General features: G+C 33.6%; 1 protein-coding gene across 1 annotated transcript in view; it reads left to right on the top strand.

Moving 5' to 3' along the window:
• Positions 1–13,717: 13,717 nt before the first annotated feature.
• Positions 13,718–18,489, top strand: part of LOC114409235 (protein SABRE-like) — a 41,342-nt gene continuing 36,570 nt past the window's right edge. Inside the window, exons 1-2 of the mRNA XM_028372621.1 lie at positions 13,718–14,328; positions 18,277–18,388. Coding sequence (XP_028228422.1) covers positions 14,258–14,328; positions 18,277–18,388 — 183 coding nt within the window. The 5' untranslated portion in view covers positions 13,718–14,257. The remainder of the gene's footprint in view (positions 14,329–18,276; positions 18,389–18,489) is intronic.

Below are 18,489 nucleotides of genomic sequence, written 5' to 3'. Positions count from 1 at the left end.
AAGTGTCCTTGCCCTTTTTATATGAGAGCAATTTTATCTAAAAAAACTGATTAATGGAAAGTGACACAATGGGGTGGACCACACACATGTATGAATATGAGTGTGACACAAGATCATGACAAGCTTGATTCAAATTTAATTGCCAGTTGTGTAGTAGGTACGTTTTTAATGTTCATATTAACAGGCATGATTAGAGAAGATCTATCAATAAAAGTTTCTTTGATTCAAGAAAGGATAAACAATGAATTTTCTTATAAGGTTTCGTACGAAAAAGCATGGATGGCGGAACAAAAAGCGATTGCAATTGAATATGACGATTGGGAAGAGTCATATGCGAAACTTTCATCGTGGCCAAAACACATGCAAAATAATTCTCTTGGATCCTATTTTCAAATACTGCATGACGATTTTATTGTTGGGAATAAGGTGAGTCGTGAACACCGTAAAGAGGCTTTTAATTATTGTAAGCCAATGATACAAGTTCACACATTATTGCTGCTTGTGGTTATGTGAACATGAACTATTCCAATATGTAGATGTTGTTTACACAAATGACCACATCTTAAAAGCTTACTCCGCACAATGGTGGCCTCTTGGGAATGAAGCGACAATTCCTCCTTCTGATGATTCATGGACACTTATCTCATCTCTGATCCAAGTAGAATTCGTGCGAAAGGTTGGCCAAAATCAACAAGGATAAGGAATGAGATGGATTGGCTCGAACCATTTGAGCACCGACAAAAATGTAGTAGATGTGGAAGAGAAGGACACAACGGGCGTCGATGTCCAATGCAATCTGAAAGTGAAAGTTGTTAAATTAATTGATTTATGTATTTTGTTTGTCTACTTCAATGAAATGGTAGCTATCCATGATCTGTTTGTTTTTTTAATTATTTATTATTATATTTTTGTGCGCGACATAAACTGCATCCATTACTAAATATTCATAACATAAACGATAATAGAAGTCTAAAATTTAAATTAAAAACATACAATAAAATATTTAAATAGTTAATTGAAAATCAATCGTCATGATGTCCATGATGACATGAGGATGTGCCGCATGGGCGTTCCCATCTTCGTGCTTGTCTATCAGGATTTCTTCTGTCATGATGTCTCCCCTCTTCAACTTGGTTAGCCTCAGCAAAAAATTGGTGACGTAAATCAATGTTGGATCGAGTGGCCTCATAATAATTAAGAAGGGGGGGTTGAATTAATTATTCCTAAACCTTTACTAATTAAAAATTACTCTTCTAAGGCTTTTACTAAATTGTTAAGAGAATGAGGAGTAGAAGAGAAACTTAACAGAAAGTAAAAGCGGAAAATGCACAACGGAAAGTAAAAGAGTAGGGAAGAAGGAGACAAACACACAAGAGTTTTTATACTGGTTCGGCAACAACTCGTGTCTACATCCAGTCCCCAAGCGACCTGCGGTCCTTGAGATTTCTTTCAACCTTGTAAAAATCCTTTTACAAGCAAAGATCCATAAGGGATGTACCCTCCATTGTTCTCTTTGAATCTAGTGGATGTACCCTCTACTAGAACTGATCCACAAGAGATGTACCCTCTCTTGTTCTCAGTCAAACCCAAGTAGATGTACCCTCTACTTGTACCACAAAGGATGTACCCTTCAATGTGTTAAGACAAAGATCTCAGGCTGTTAAACCTTTGATACTTTGTGAATGGGAATAAAAAGAATTCTCAGGCGGTTAGTCCTTTGAACACTTTTGTATAAGGGAATGGGAAGAATCAAAAGAATTCTCAGACTGTGTCGTTTTGAATTCTTTGACAGGGGAGAAGGGAGACACAAAATAATTCATGCGGTTAGTCCTTCGTTCTTTTGGAAAAGGGAGAAGAGACACACAAAAAGAATTCAGGCGGTTAGTCTTTGGCGAATTCTTTTTGGCAAAGGGAGAAGAGAATGAAAAGATGAATAGCACAAGTTTTCAAGGTTTGGAAAACCAGAAAACTTCAGAAAGCTTTTGGTACAAAGAAGAAGAAGAAGTTCAAAGAGATTCAAGGCTTGTAAAGGATTGATTGAATAAGTGTAAAAGTGTCTTGAAAAGCATATCAAAGCCTTGCTTTTATAGACTCTTCATGTCTGGCCAAGAGGACCATTTAGAAGAGTTATAACTTTTAGAAAAAACTTAAAACCAATTTGAAAAAGTCAAAAACCTTTTGAAGAGTTACATCTTTTGATTTATTCAGAAACAGTCACTGGTAATCGATTACGAAATCAGTGTATTCGATTACACAAAGCTTTTATTTGAAAAGATGTGACTCTTCACATTTGAATTTGAATTTCAATGTTCAAAGGCACTAGTAATCGATTACCAAAATATTGTAATCGATTACAGCTTTTTGAAAATAATTGGAACGTTGTAAATTCAATTTGAAAACTTTTTCAAATCCATTTTGCTACTGGTAATCGATTACAACAATATGGTAATCGATTACCAGAGAGTAAAAACTCTTTGGTAAACATATTTTGAGAAAAATCATGTGCTATTCAATTTTTGAGAAAAACCTTTTCATACTTATCTTGATTAAGCTTTCTCTTGATTCTTGAATCTTGATCTTGATTCTTGAGATCTTGAATCTTAATTCTTGACTCTAAACTTTCTTCTTGAGTCTTGAATTCTTCTTGATTCTTATCTTGAACTCTTGAACTGTTCTTGATTCACTTGAGTTGTTCTTTGATTGATCTTTGAGCTTTTTGTCATCACCTTTGTCATCATCTTTTGTTATCATCATTGTTATCATCAAAACACCTTTGATTCACCATGAAGCTTTGCTTCTACAATCTCCCCCTTTTTTATGATGACAACTTCTGAAATCAAGAAACACACACACACTTTTTCCTAATCGATCACTCACATAAATTCTCCCCCTTTATTTTTGAATTTGTGCTTATCTTAAAATTAAATTGGTTACTCATGTGAGTTCTTGATTTAATCCCATTTCTCTCCCCCTTTGACATCAACAAAAAGCCAAAGTGCATATCAAAATTTAAGTATGCAAATATAACTAAACATTCAAACAACATTTATGAAAAACCATCAACCAAATCATGAAGTAAGAACCATGAAGCAACAATCATAAATAGATTAACTATAAAATCCACATAGCCAAATAACATACTTGTTCAACCATATCATGCAAATAAGAAAATAGTAAATTGTTCAAATACCATAATAATATAGCCAAAATACATGAGAATAGAAAACAATCAAACAAGATATCATAACCATTCATCACACTAAAAATATAATACTTCATAGAATGTCATATAATCCAGAAAGTCATTCATAATAACCAAATAAAAGTACATACCACTAGTCATATATCATCAAAATAATTGAGTTTAAAACTCATAACCGTAAACAACCAATAGCAAATAAATATAATCATCATGTTCAGTCATACTAATCAAATAATAAAAGAAATACTAAGTATTTAAATGCCATAAAAACATACCCAAATAGAAGGATTAGAAACAAAAAATGTGCAGAGAGGAAGTGAGGAAGAAGTAACAACCAAAGCCAAAGATAATGGGTAACGAGAGACTTAGTTGTGGCTTGGTTAAAAAAATGAAATAAAAATCTGTTTTGAAAAAAAAAATAACATAGTGTGAGGAGCAGCAAATCAAAGCTTAACACAACAGAGAGGAACAAACCTGTGACTGTGAGGAGCAACCGCGAGAGCTCCGACGACAACCATGACTCACGACGGTGTGAAACTTGTGAGGGAGGGAGGCAGTGCCCATGTGTGCGACACGGTTATGCGAGAAAGTGAAAGTGTGAGGTCTCAAGGATGAAAGGAAAAGTGGAAAACTAAAGTGCGGGCAGGAAGTTTAACTAAAACGCAAATACAATATTTAAAACTACACATATAAATAAGTAACTTTTTTTAGATGAAAAAATATATATATTTAGGGTGTATTCTGGCTTAATCTTAGCTTTTTTATCGTTGAAAAAGAAAAGTTATGCCAAACAATATTTATGCAAAAGTTTTTAAATTCTAAGTGGCCGGTAAAAATAGCTCTAAGGCATCTTTTCTAAAAACAACTTATAAAAAAGACCTTTTAGAATTATTTTTTACTGGCTTATGCAAAGTTTTTAGTCCAAGCAGAGACTTTCATCTTAATTTCCCATGCATTACATATAAGAGACTTTCACTAATTTTGACCCTTTTTCACGTTAAATTTTGACCCTTTTCACTCATTTTTTTCTCTAAAACAAAGCCTAAAATTCTCAATGTTTATTTGTTACTCAATATTCATGTATTAGTTGCAAATTATTTATTCAATATTTTTTAATGTAATTTGATATTATAGAATTCGGTCTATTTTTTTTTTCAACACATGATTGAACAAAATATACATAATAACTTAGATATTTTAGCATTTGTAGTCAATATATACTATTTCAAATCATAATTAAAGTAAATTTTGACATATCTAAAATTAAATTTTTAATTACTTGTACTTTAATATTTTTATTTAATCTGTTAGTATTCAAATAGATTTATGTGAGTTAAATTGCACAATATTTTTTATTACACCGGATAACTAATTTTAAATAAAACTATTTTTAAAAATTACCAAGCAACTGAAGCTTAAAAGCTTAAAAAAAAGTAAATTTGACAAACAACTTATTTGTTTTGTTAAGCTCTAATTTTTTTTTTTACTTTTACTTAAAAGTAACATTTAAGTAGAAAATAAGTTGGGCCAAACAACATGGGATTTCAATTGGTTCAATTTGTGTTGGACTTAAACCAATTTAACTGGTTAGATTTGGATTGTCGATTTTGTTGGATTGATCTAGATCGATAAACATCATTAAGATTTAAGAGGCATGGTATTAGAGCAGAAATGGGCCATTGTTTGGGGTCTCCTTGAGTCTAGTATGACAATTAACATGAGAATCATTTTTTGATCCGTGTGAATCGAGTCTAACGATTAATATAAAATTAATGTTTTTTCCCATTAATTATATCACATATGTATAATTGTAAGATTTAATCCTTAAACCATATATAATGTTTTAATTTAACCATTAGTCTCCCATTCAAGTTTTGGTATTGTGCCTAAAAAAAGTTTTGGTATTGTAACTACCTTAAATATTTGAAAGAAAAAATTTATTATCTATAATAATTTTATATAAATTAAATTGTCTTTAGCGCGCACATGCACACAAATATATATATATATATATATATATATATATATATATATATATATGTATATATATATGATATGTATGTATGTATATGTACGTGTGTGAAGAGGGATTCACTTACTCCAAGAGTAACTCTTTCATCTAATAATTCATTTTCTTGAAATCTAATGGCTAAAATTAGTTACTTACTTACCATAACCATTAGATCTCAAGAAAATAAATGATGAGAATAAAGAATATAGGCGTGTTTAATCCGCTAAAAATAAGGGACTAAACAATATAAAAATATTTATCCAACGTTTGATTTTAAAAAATGACTAATGGATAGTACAAAATAAAGAATGATAGACTGAACAAATACCAAAAAACTTGTAACTCACTAAATTCCGTACAATTTTTTGTTTAGTATCTAACAAAAGTAAAAATACAATACTATCCATATTTCTTGACTTTTCATTATTCCACACTGCATATCAAATTTATAGATCACAAAAATGGAAGATCCAAAAAACCAATAACAATCAGATTTACAAATCAACAAAAATGATGGCGTCAATCAGATTGACTCTAAATCCCTCCCTCCTTCCCTGTCCAGAGCTTTTTTTGCCAGATCTAGAAGGCGTCACTCACACTGTCTTGGAAGAGGAAGCTCTGGACATGGAAGGAGAGAAGAATCTAGGGTAAATATGATTGACGCCATCAATTTTGTTAATTTGTAAAGCTGATTGTTGTTGGTTTTTTTGGATCTTCCATTTTTGTGATTTGTAAATTTGATATGTGGTGTGAGATAATGAAAAGTCATAATATGAATAGTATTGCATTTTTTGTTTTGTTAGACATTCGGAAAAAAGTTGTATGGGTTTAATGAGTTAAAGTTTTTGGGTATTTGTCGAGTTTATCATTTTTTATTTTATAATGTCACTCAGTCATTTCTTAAAACAAACGTTGGACAAATATTTTTGTGTTGTCCAGTCCCTTATTTCTAGCAAATCAAACGCATCCTTACTCTTGTAGAAGCAAATGTCTTTGGTGTTTTGATGATGATCATGATGATTTGATGCAAATGATGCAAATGCGCTTTTCAAGTTTAAATTCAAGACAATGATTCAAGAATACAAGCCACAATATCAAGATGATCACTAGTATTTTAGGAAGGGAATTCCTAATTGATATAGCAAAAGGTTTGGCCAAGTAATTTAAATTAAAAAGTGTTTTTCAAGAGATTTACTCTCTGGTAATCGATTACCAGAGGATGTAATCGATTACCAGTGGCCAAAAATGCTTTACAACAGCTACTAAATATTTGAATTCAAATTTTAGATTGTGTAATCGATTACACAATATTGGTAATCGATTACCAGCAGTTAATAAACGTTTTAATTCAAATATTAAAACCTGTAATCGATTACACAAATCCTGTAATCGATTACCAGAGGAGATTTTTAGAAAATAACTTCCAAGAGTCACATCTATTCAAATGGTTTATGAATGGTCATCAAAGGGCTATTTATATGTGACTTGGAAACATGAATTGAAAGAGAGTTTTGATTGCTCAAAAAGTTTTATCCTCTCAAAAGATTAAGAGAGTTTTTCTAAATTAAAATGTCTTATCCTCTCAAAGATTCCTTGGTCAAACACTTGCATATTCAATAAGAAATTGTGATTGATCTTCATTGTACAATCTATCTCTTTCAAGAGAGATTTCTTCTTCTCATCTTCTTACTTCTGAAAAGGGATTAAGAGACCGAGGGTCTCTTGTTGTAAAAGAATTCTGAACATAAAGGAAGGATTGTCCTTGTGTGTTCAGAACTTGTAAAAGGATTTTACAAGAGAGTGGAAAATCTCAAGTGGGTTGCTTGAGGACTGGACGTAGGCACGGGAAGTGGCCGAACCAGTATAAATCAGTTTGCATTTCTCTCTTCCCTTAAACTTCTTTTATTTATTGTCATTTATCTTTTGCTTTAAAGAAGTTTATTCTGAATTATCTTTTGAGTAATTCATGTTAAGGGTGCATTGCTAATCTAAAAAGAGAGAGCGAAATTTTAATTGGGGAATAGTCTTTGTATCTTAATTCAACCCCCCATTCTTAAGATAACTGAGGCCATTTCTCTAACAAGTGGTATCAGAGCAGGTTTCTTGTATAAAGTTTAAAAACTTCAAGAATAGATATGGCCTCATCCAACTTTCCATTTCTTGAGGGAAATTCTATTAATAGGCCTCTTATGTTCAATGGCGAGGGTTATCACTATTGGAAAACCCGAATGCAGATCCTTATTGAAGCCATAGATTTAAATATATGGGAAGCCATTGAAGTTGGTCCTTTTATTCCTACAAAGGTAGTGAGAAATGCAACTATAGAAAAAGCAAAAGAAGAATGGAATGATGATGAAAGAAGAAAGGTTCAATACAATTTAAAGGCCAAAAATATAATCACTTCTGCATTAAGCATGGATGAATTTTTTAGAGTCTCTAATTGTAAAAATGCAAAAAAAATGTGGGATACTTTGCAAGTAACCTATGAAGGCACAACTGATGTCAAGAGATCTAGAATAAACACTCTTATACATGAATATGAAATGTTCAGAATGTTTCAATATGAGACCATAGAAGATATGCAGAAGAGATTTACTTGTATAGTTAATCATCTTGCATCATTGGGAAAAATATTTCCTAATGAAGATCTTATTAACAAAGTGTTGAGATGTTTAAGCAGGCAATGACAACCAAAAGTAACAGCAATTGCAGAATCAAGAAATCTCACTAATATGTCTCTTGCCACTCTCTTTGGAAAACTTCAAGAACATGAAATGGAACTTATGAGACTCCATCAACATGAAGAGGATGATATAAAGAGAAAAGGAATAGCACTCAGAGCCTCATCATCTTTTATTCAAGAAGAAAGTGACAAAGAGGACTTGACTGAAACAGAAGAAGATGATGATGATTTCAGACTCTTTGTGAAAAGGTTCAATAAATTTCTGAGAAACAAAAGAAATAAAAGGGAATCAAACATCAATACAAAGAAGAAAGAAGAAGACTCCTCCTTAGCCCCAACATGCTATGAAAGTAATCAACCTGGGAACGTGAGATTCGATTATCTTGTCTTTGAAAGAAGAATTGAAAAATCCGACAAGAGGAATCTCAAAGAAAAGAAAGAAAAGAAAGCATAGATCACTTGGGAAGAATATGACAAAAATTCTTCAAGTGATTCAGAAAAATAAAATCATAAATCTGGGTATCATGATAAAAGAATATGAAAATGGAGAAGAGCAACGACGATACATTGATAGCAATTTCTCCAAACACATGGCATGCATCAAAGTTTATTCATATTTTGGAGACAACAAACAAATGCCACTTGATCAACAAGCCCAACAAGTAATATCAAATGATACCAACAGGTCACTTGTCTTTGAATGATTACTTTGATGATTTTTGTCTATGATTGTTAACTTTTGATTGAGTTTTTGATGCGTGTTTACTCCTTAAATATTTGATTGTCATTATTGTTTTTGATTGATAGTTATGTTGATTGTCTTTGATAATTGTTTTTGATTATGTTTTGATGATTGTTTTTGTTTGATTGTGTTTAATTGTAAGTATTTGATTATATTTGATTGGTATGTGTTAATTGTTTGATTAATACTTGTTTGAATGAATTAAATACATATTAGTGATGATGATTGATAGTATTAGATGTATTTAGCATAGACATAGGTAATTCTTTTGAGGAACTAGCCTAGTTTATGCTCTGGTAATCGATTACCAATCAGTGTAATCGATTACACAAGAACATGCAACCTATAATCGATTACAACATCTTGTAATCGGTTACAACTCGTCCTCGTCTATAAATACTCACGAAACCAGCATTGTTGCACAGCCAAGGCCTCCCCTTGTGCCTCCTCCATACCTAAATCTTCTAACCTTCGTATTTTACTCAAATCTTCACCAAATCACGTCCCGTAAAGCCCAATCTTCCTCTTTTTCACTCCTCTTTCACTTCCACTGATTGAAATCCACTAAAACTTCATCAAATGGCAGAACCATCGAAGAAGAGAAAGGGATCATCCTCCACCGCCACTGTTGCTGCCCATCGCCGCCACGGACCATCCGAAGCACCCACAACACCTATTCATTCCTCTTTGTCATCTCCAAGATCATCCACATTGTTTTCATCCGATGATCAGCGTCTACGGTACCTTTCTCAATTTTATTCTAGGATCATCTTAGACCCTAAGTACCTAGACGTAGATTTCTTTAATGATGAAACGTTTGATTGTTATCAAGTGTTTCAAAATTCTGGCCTTGTTGATTTCATGTCATTAAAATTGCCACATTATCCTGAACTTGTAAAGGTCTTCTACTGCAATTTAAAAATTCAGGATGACATTATTACCTCTGAGGTGCATGGTATTCCTATGGTCATTGATCAGTCATTGTTCTTTTCTTTAACTCATTTACTCAGTCAAGGTGCACCTTTTGAGGGCACCATTGTTGATGACTAGAAATTTGATTATTCTAGTCATGATGCTCGCCGTATGGTCTGCAATGACCAGGTTGAAATGATCGGTAGATTGTTGGTCGGGTCATTAACATTTGATAATCGCATCATGCACTATATAATTGTTAGAATTTTGCTTCCCCGATCTTCAAATTTAGCACAAGCCTCTGAGGAGGATTTGATTCTGATGTGGGCTTTTCTTACCGGTCGTCAGATCGACAGGGCCCACTTGGTTCGGTACCAAATGCTTAAGGCATTACGGGCCAATGCACCTCTCCCTTACCCTCAATTGATAACTTTGTTTTTGCGTCATTTTCAAATTCCGCTTGATGATGAACCATTTGTTCAAGTCAAGCGTTCCTTTGTAATTGGTGTTGGTGCAGTGACTTCCTTTGGATACCGTAAGGATCAGAATGGTCAAGGCTGAAGAAAGACGCACTCCCTCCTCAAGAAGAGCGTACTCCTTCACCTCCTCCTCAGCGAGATGATTCAGCACTTATGAATGAAGTCCTTTCCGAATTACAGAGTCTTCGTTCTTAGGTTGGTGAATGTTTCGACTCATTGGATACACGTTTTTCCGGCATGGATATTCGCCTCACACAGCTTGAAGAGGATGTGGGTTACATTCGTCAGAGTTTCGATCTTTCACCACCACCTCCACCTTCTTAGAATTTAGTTTCTAACTCTATGTCTCTTATAAGCCGTGTATTTTGGCTATGCTACTTAGATTATTATGTTCAGTACTTTATTTATCTTGTAGTATTTGGATTTCAGACTTTTATGCTTTGATACTATGTGGTTTTTGAATTTTGAACTGTTTGGATTCTGGTTTGGTTATGTCTTATTTATGAGTTTGGTTGGTTATGCCTCATACTTTGTAATTACTATGTTTCCACTTCATTATTATATCTGTGTTGATTCCCAAGTACTTTGGCTTTTTGATGTTGCCAAAGGGGGAGAAAAATGGGGTGTAGAAAGGCTTAGAAAAAGCTTAGAAATCAAGTGATCATCAATTCCAAAACATAGGGGGAGTGAATGCAAATTTTATATATATACATTGCTTGCTTGAATCTTGATTTCAGGACTTATATTGTCATCATCAAAAAGGGGGAGATTGTAGAAGCAAATGTCTTTGGTGTTTTGATGATGATCATGATGATTTGATGCAAATGATGCAAATGCGCTTTTCAAGTTTAAATTCAAGACAATGATTCAAGAATACAAGCCACAATATCAAGATGATCACTAGTATTTTAGGAAGGGAATTCCTAATTGATATAGCAAAAGGTTTGGCCAAGTAATTTAAATTAAAAAGTATTTTTCAAGAGATTTACTCTCTGGTAATCGATTACCAGAGGATGTAATCGATTACCAGTGGCCAAAAATGCTTTACAACAGCTACTAAATATTTGAATTCAAATTTTAGATTGTGTAATCGATTACACAATATTGGTAATCGATTACCAGCAGTTAATAAACGTTTTAATTCAAATATTAAAACCTGTAATCGATTACACAAATCCTGTAATCGATTACCAGAGGAGATTTTTAGAAAATAACTTCCAAGAGTCACATCTATTCAAATGGTTTATGAATGACCATCAAAGAGCTTTTTATATGTGACTTGGAAACATGAATTGAAAGAGAGTTTTGATTGCTCAAAAAGTTTTATCCTCTCAAAAGATTAAGAGAGTTTTTCTGAATTAAAATGTCTTATCCTCTCAAAGATTCCTTGGTCAAACACTTGCATATTCAATAAGGAATTGTGATTGATCTTCATTGTACAATCTATCTCTTTCAAGAGAGATTTCTTCTTCTCATCTTCTTACTTCTGAAAAGGGATTAAGAGACCGAGGGTCTCTTGTTGTAAAAGAATTCTGAACACAAAGGAAGGATTGTCCTTGTGTGTTCAGAACTTGTAAAAGGATTTTACAAGAGAGTGGAAAATCTCAAGTGGGTTGCTTGAGGACTGGACGTAGGTACGGGAAGTGGCCGAACCAGTATAAATCAGTTTGCATTTCTCTCTTCCCTTAAACTTCTTTTATTTATTGTCATTTATCTTTTGCTTTAAAGAAGTTTATTCTGAATTATCTTTTGAGTAATTCATGTTAAGGGTGCATTGTTAATCTAAAAAGAGAGAGCGGAATTTTAATTGGGAAATAGTCTTTGTATCTTAATTCAACCCTCCCTTCTTAAGATAACTGAGGCCATTTGTCTAACAACTCTAAGAGTTACTCTTGGAATAAGTGAATCTCTCCTCTTTCTATATATATATATATATATATATATATATATATATATATAATTAGTTGTGTGTGTGATACTTAGATCATCTCCAATACCATTACTCTCAACAATTGTAATTTGTATCAAGTTAAGCAAATTTATTTAACAATATTTATCATTAGATGGATTACATAATGTTAATTATATAAACAACATTGCTTGACCAATTTTAAACAATAAAACTATATTTCCCATGTTCATATAAGCTATTCATACAATGTTTATCATTGGGAAAAAATAATAACAGTAAAAGTTTTAAGTCTGAAGTGGAATGTAAAATTCATCAAAACAAAACACTAACAACTCTTAGATTAATACTCTTACCCGTTTAGGCCTGTAAAGTTAGTTTCTTTACAATTACAATTTGTTTGCACTTGAAGCTAACTACTTTAGATGAATAATGAAACAATTCGTTTGATTTAAATTTGGATAAATAGTTATTTCGTCTTTGGATGTGTAAAACACTGACAAGTTTGTCTTCGAAAGATGAAAATTCAAATTTTAGTCTTCGAAAGTGAAAAAGTGTGACAAATCCATGCATCCGTTAACTTTTATCTGTTACCGTTAATGAAAGAATCCACGTGATACATTCAGGAACAAATTTGTCAGCACTCTACACATTCAGGAACGAAAATAACTATTTATCCAAAATATAATTTAATCTCTATCTCCTCCCTTTTTAACCGTTACAACCATAACATTTCAATAAATACTTAAAGAATAGAAAAACAAACATAAATTAGAAGAAATATAATAATAATAATCATAATATTGATTAATAAACATAATCTGTCTGTTGTTCTGAAATTTCTATTGTGACAACATTAAGCAGTGAGTTGGGTCTCATTTTTTTTGTAAGAATTAACTTAAGGACATTTTTTTATTCAATTTTGGGTAGTTTATTTATTTTTATGATTCATTTAATTAAATTATTTTTTATGATACCTTAAGTGAATATGTTAAGTTTAGGTTCATTTAGACCAAAATAAAAGAAAAAGCATATGCAAAATTGCAAATTAAATCAAAATTATAGATGAAAAAAAAAGAAGATCAGAATTACAAAATAAAATTATGTTATATACTCATTTTAATGACAACATTAATTATAAATTTTTAGATATATATATATATATATATATATATATATATATATATATATATATATTATCAGAACAAAACTTTTCACATTTACATAAAAAAATCTCTATAGATCTAAATCCAACTTTGCACATTTATTTTTCAATTTTCTTAGTTCTAATCCAAATGATATGAAATTCTTATGTTATGTTTGGTTTGGAAAGATGGAGAGAAATAAAAAAATAAAATAAATATCATATATTTGTACTTTATTTTATTTTAAATATCTGTTATATTTTTGTTTTATTTTCATCCTTTCGATCAAACATAATATTAATAATTTTTTTAAATTTAAAAAAACAGCTTTATGATAAATATTTTTTAAGAAAAAAATAAGATTAATTTTTTAAAATAAAAAACTATTTTTTAAGAAAAAATAATTTAGATAAACATTAAAAAATAAAAATTTACTTATTTTATTAAAAAATATTTATTTCAACGATTTAAACAACTGTTAAGATATTATTGCGTTACTTATCCTTAAATATAAATACTAAAATAAATATAGAAATACTTAATTATAGGAAGGAAAAATTTGAAGAAAAAAATACTGACACAAGTACCAGCAAGTCCGAGAAGTGACATAAAGATACCTTGAACCACTCAGCTACAGTTGTGATCCTACTGAAAGCAGCTTGATGCATGCGCCAACGTGCGCGGGCAATGCACCAAGCCACTGAGTAACCGCCATGGATTGTTGTTGAAAAAAAATCCCCCTTTGGTTTCACTAGGGAGCCACGTAACAGGTTCGCTGTTATAAATTGTTGGGCAAAGCAAACAAACACTAACAGTGACTCCCCACGCAGCCTCTCCTGCACCCGCGTCGCATTCGATGACTCCCCCCACTTTCTCTCACTAACCCAATCCGCCTTGGATCACCGAGCGAGCATCTCACGGATCGGATCGGATCTGAGCAATCAACTATAAAAACACCACTTCCGATCGCCACGCTTTCAACCCCCAAACCCTTCTTCTTCATCGCTCCCTTTTCTTCTTTTCTAGGGTTCTTTCTTTTTCTCCGTGATTCTTCTCGCGTTCTCTGCGATGGAGTCTCGCGACAGAGCCCTGTTCGTGTTCCTGCTCGCGGAATTTCGAGAGTTCGATTGATATTCAGCCGTCTTCCGCGAACGAGTCGCTTTCCCCTTCGGAAATGGCGGCTTCTCCTGTCAACTTCCTCTTCGGATTCTTGCTGCTCTCGATTACATTGTGGCTCGTGTTCATGTAAGTTCCCAAATTGATTTTTTCACTTTAATCAAGTTTAGCGCGTTCAGCAATTTTTATTTCCGTAACTTAAATTTCGAATGGATCAATTTTAAACTACTTGTCTGACACTTGAAATGGCTACTGATGATATAGAATGCTTATTTGCCTGTGGAAAGGTGTTGTATGTATTGATTGGAGTATGTACTGAAGACAGTTGGTACAGTAAGCAACACAGCTAGTTAGGTGGATAGTCAAGGGGAAAGTGTTCTAGTACTAGTACTACATTACTCATATTGGAGTTAAGTTATCTTGTAACCGAAATTTTGGAGAACTGTAGGGACCATAATATTTTTCTGTGCCTAAGAAGAGGGAGTTACTAAGTGCTGCATTTGAAACTGTTGAACCGTTATATGGACACCGTTGAAGTGGAATACATGATTTGACATTGATTTTTTGTTATATTGTTATCAATATCGGATATCCCTTTGGGCTCAATGAGGGGGGGCGTGTTGGACTGAAAGACACTTATTTTTGGAAACTAGGATGTTTGGGAAGTACACTCTTTAAGGACCTAACTTGTTAGGATTGGAACTTAGCTAGTTTAAATTTGAAATTTAGAAAATAAAAGTTTGTTTACTCAAAGTCAATAAAATTATGGGAAAATCTACTCCATAATGAATTAATCTTAAGGGTGTCAAGAATTAATTCTTGCAGAAGGTTCCTTGGAGGGTTTTTTCTTTTAATTCCTCTTGATCTTTCACTTGCATGCCTATTTACCAACACTTGGTTCAGAACCTAACTAGTTAAATATTGTTCTAAATATAACCTTGTTTTCGATGGTCAAAGTTCCCTTCAAAGTTAAAGTTTTGGACTTGTAGTTTTGAATTGAATTGACAATGAATGAAATTACGTAGCAAAATTTCTGCTGGTTTGCTGGACAGAGTCTGCATCCCATATGAATGGCCAACAACACCAAATAGAAAGGAGTAGCAGTTAGAAATAGTTACCTACTTGTCTCAGAATTATAAAAAATACAATCACAAACACTAGGAGAAAGTGCTTCTGACCTTGCAATGAAATCACTCTTAAAAACTTAGCAAATTTGGAGAACTTGGTGAAAAAGGGAAGCTCAATGCAGATGGATTCCACTTTTGTGGAGTTTGGAGAGAATTATTTGTCTTTAGCTTACCCTTGTATGCGGAGTGGTCATTTCTGTGGCTAGGACCTTACTCACCCTCTTTTGAAGTGCTTCGAGTCTTAGATTTGGTGTAGCAAAATGCTTAGGTCTTCAAGAATTCTTCTTTCTTTAGATCATCTATGGGATGGGATTGTTTCTATGGCCTCTCTATGTTGCTTAGTCAGGTGTGTCGTGTCACAAACAGCTATGCAGAGAGATTATGATTTTTTTAAATAATGAGTTTGTTTCTACTTTTTGATTAGTCTAGCTCTTGCCTGTTTATCTTTGTTTTTTACATTAACCATGAGACAAAAACAGAGAGTGGGGGGGGGGGGGGGGTAGAGAAATAAAAAGTGGGCGAGAGTGGGATCCTGACATAATCACGCAGGAAATGGGTATGGCCGACAGGTTGAGATGAGACGAACAAATTGGAGGGATGCATCTGATGTCCATTCCTTCTACTTCACAAGATTTCTAGAAGAGATGAACGAAAAAGACTTGTGGTATGAGTTTAAGAAATGGGGGGACGTGCGAGAGGTTTTCATTGCAAGAAACTGAAATAGGCATGGCAGGAGGAATGGTTTCGTGAGATTCAAGGGGGTGGGCGATGTGAGGAGGTTTGAAAGACAACTGGACAACCTGATTGTAGGGGGCTGAAACTACATGTCAACATACCAAAGCATGGAAGGGAGAGGATGGCGAAGGGAGAAGCCAACTTAAACTACAAGTACAGGACGGGAATAACCTCAGATAAATTACTCGAGGGTGAGAAACATCAAGGTAACCTTGAAGGTGCAACGAAACAGCAACTCCAAGGAACGATAGCGCCAACCTTGTATGCGAGAGTGGCGGTGACAGGTAACAGAAACATGGGACGAAGAAGGAATCTAATGCGCATGAGTCCAACGGAAACAATTTCTCACTCGTCAGTACAACTGAACATACATGTGGATGAAAGGACATGGCTCAGTAACACTTGGGTAGGAAGACTGAAGAAACTGGCGATGTTTGATAGAGTGGAAGGCGAATTCATGTGGAACGGGAGAGAAGATATCACGCCAAAATATCTAGGAGATGATATGGTACTGCTAATGGGACTCACGGATGATAGAGTTGAACAACTGGTCAGGGAAGCAACTGATAAGGGTTCATCCTTGTTCCATTTGCCGGAAAAGTGGAACTCGCAGATGTGAACTTGATATAGACTTGTTTGGATGTTGTGCTGGGGAATCCCTTTACATGCATGGGATTTGGAATACATTAAGCAGATCACGTCGGCTGTAGGAGAAGCAGTGGAGGTGGACAATGACGTGGAAGAACTCCAGAGACTGGATAGGGCGTGGGTGCTAATTAAGACAGCACGACTACCCATAATCCTACATGTTGTTTCAGTTTATTGGGGCTGGCTGCATGGGTCTCACAACACCATTTGACTTGGTTAGAGACCGAAGTTTTGGAGATATTATTTTCCATAAGATCTTTGTTGACCAATTCCTCCAATTTCCTTCTTGGTCTCCCTCTCCTCTTCCCCATACTAAAAATCATGCAATCTACTCTTCTCAATGGTACCTCTAGGGGCTTTCTTTGTACATGTTTGAGCCACCTCAATTAGTGCTACACTAACCTCTCCTCGTATACAATCATTTTGTATCCTTTCTTTTCTCATATTGTATGGCTACACATCCATCTTAACATCCTCATTTTTGCCACTTGGACCTTTTTCTCTTGCTGTCTCTTTAAAGCCCAACATTCACTACTATAGAGTATAGCCAGATGTCTTGTAGTACGATAAAGTTTGGTAGATACTTTGCACGAATAACTTCCAATGCCTTTTCCATTTTAGCCATCCTGCTTGTATCCTATTTGTGACATTCTCATTAATTTCCCCCCATCATTTCATAGTATTAATCCTAAATATTTAAACTTTGAAAGTTGTGGTATGACATCCTCCCCCATTTTTACTTTAACATCAGATTCTTCTTGTCTCTTGCAATAATTGCAATGCATATATTCTGCCTTATTCCTAGTTAAGTGGAAATCATTTGTTTCAAAAGTCTGAGTCCAAAATTCAAGTTGAATGTTAACTGCATTCCTAATTTCTTCAACCAAAATTATATCATCTGCAAAGAAGCATGCAATTATACATAATTATACGTAAAAATTGAAGTAAAAGAAGCAAAATATCTAATTTTCATTATGGTTTCATTGTGCAGTTTGTGTTTGAAAGAATAAGATGTGTTTTAATGTGCATTTTATGAATGGAAAAATAAAAAAATAAAAAAAAAGGTTGCTTTATTTGAATGTAAACTTGTCCATTATTCTTTTAGGGGGTTTCTATTATTGCCATTATTTTTGATTCAAGATATCCTTGTTCCTCTTTGTTAATTCCACTAATGGTTTAGAGAAATTATATAAAAGTTAACTGAATAGGAGTGGCAATAGACACTCACATTCTTATATGGTGATGATCCATAGAAATTGAAATGTGACCAAATGTTCTTTTTTTGGTGTGTGTGTGGCAGTGTTGACAAATCCTACTGTCAAGGGAAGACTACTCAATAGGGGAGTTGTCCCTTGTGGATATGTTAGGGAGGAATGCCCAAAATTTTATCATCAAATTATATCACATTGATGATTTTTTGCCAGTTGCCATCATTTTTTGCTTTTTGCCCTAGTGAAATTGATGATAACATACTATTTTTGTGTTTTAATATTGAGTATTGTGTTGCCGGTAGTTTAAATTTTTCTTTAGAGAACTTGAACTATCATGTTTATGCATTTTATTGCAGATTTGCTTCTGGGTTGCTGGCTTGGATTCTGAGCCGGATTTTGGGAGCATCTGTTGGATTTCGTGTTGGTGGATGGAAATGTTTAAGGGATGTGGTGGTGAAGTTTAAAAAGGTTTTTTGTCTTTGCCTTCATTCACTGCCTTATTTCATTTTTGGAATTTTGAAGGGCATTGGGGGACTGGGGGGAGGGGCAGGCTACAGTTCAACAGAGTA

This window comes from Glycine soja, chromosome 4 (genome assembly GCF_004193775.1).
Source record: "Glycine soja cultivar W05 chromosome 4, ASM419377v2, whole genome shotgun sequence".
Classification (NCBI taxonomy): Eukaryota; Viridiplantae; Streptophyta; class Magnoliopsida; order Fabales; family Fabaceae; genus Glycine; species Glycine soja.
The sequence above is the reverse complement of the archived record's forward strand: the minus strand, read 5'-3'. Positions and strand labels throughout refer to the sequence as shown.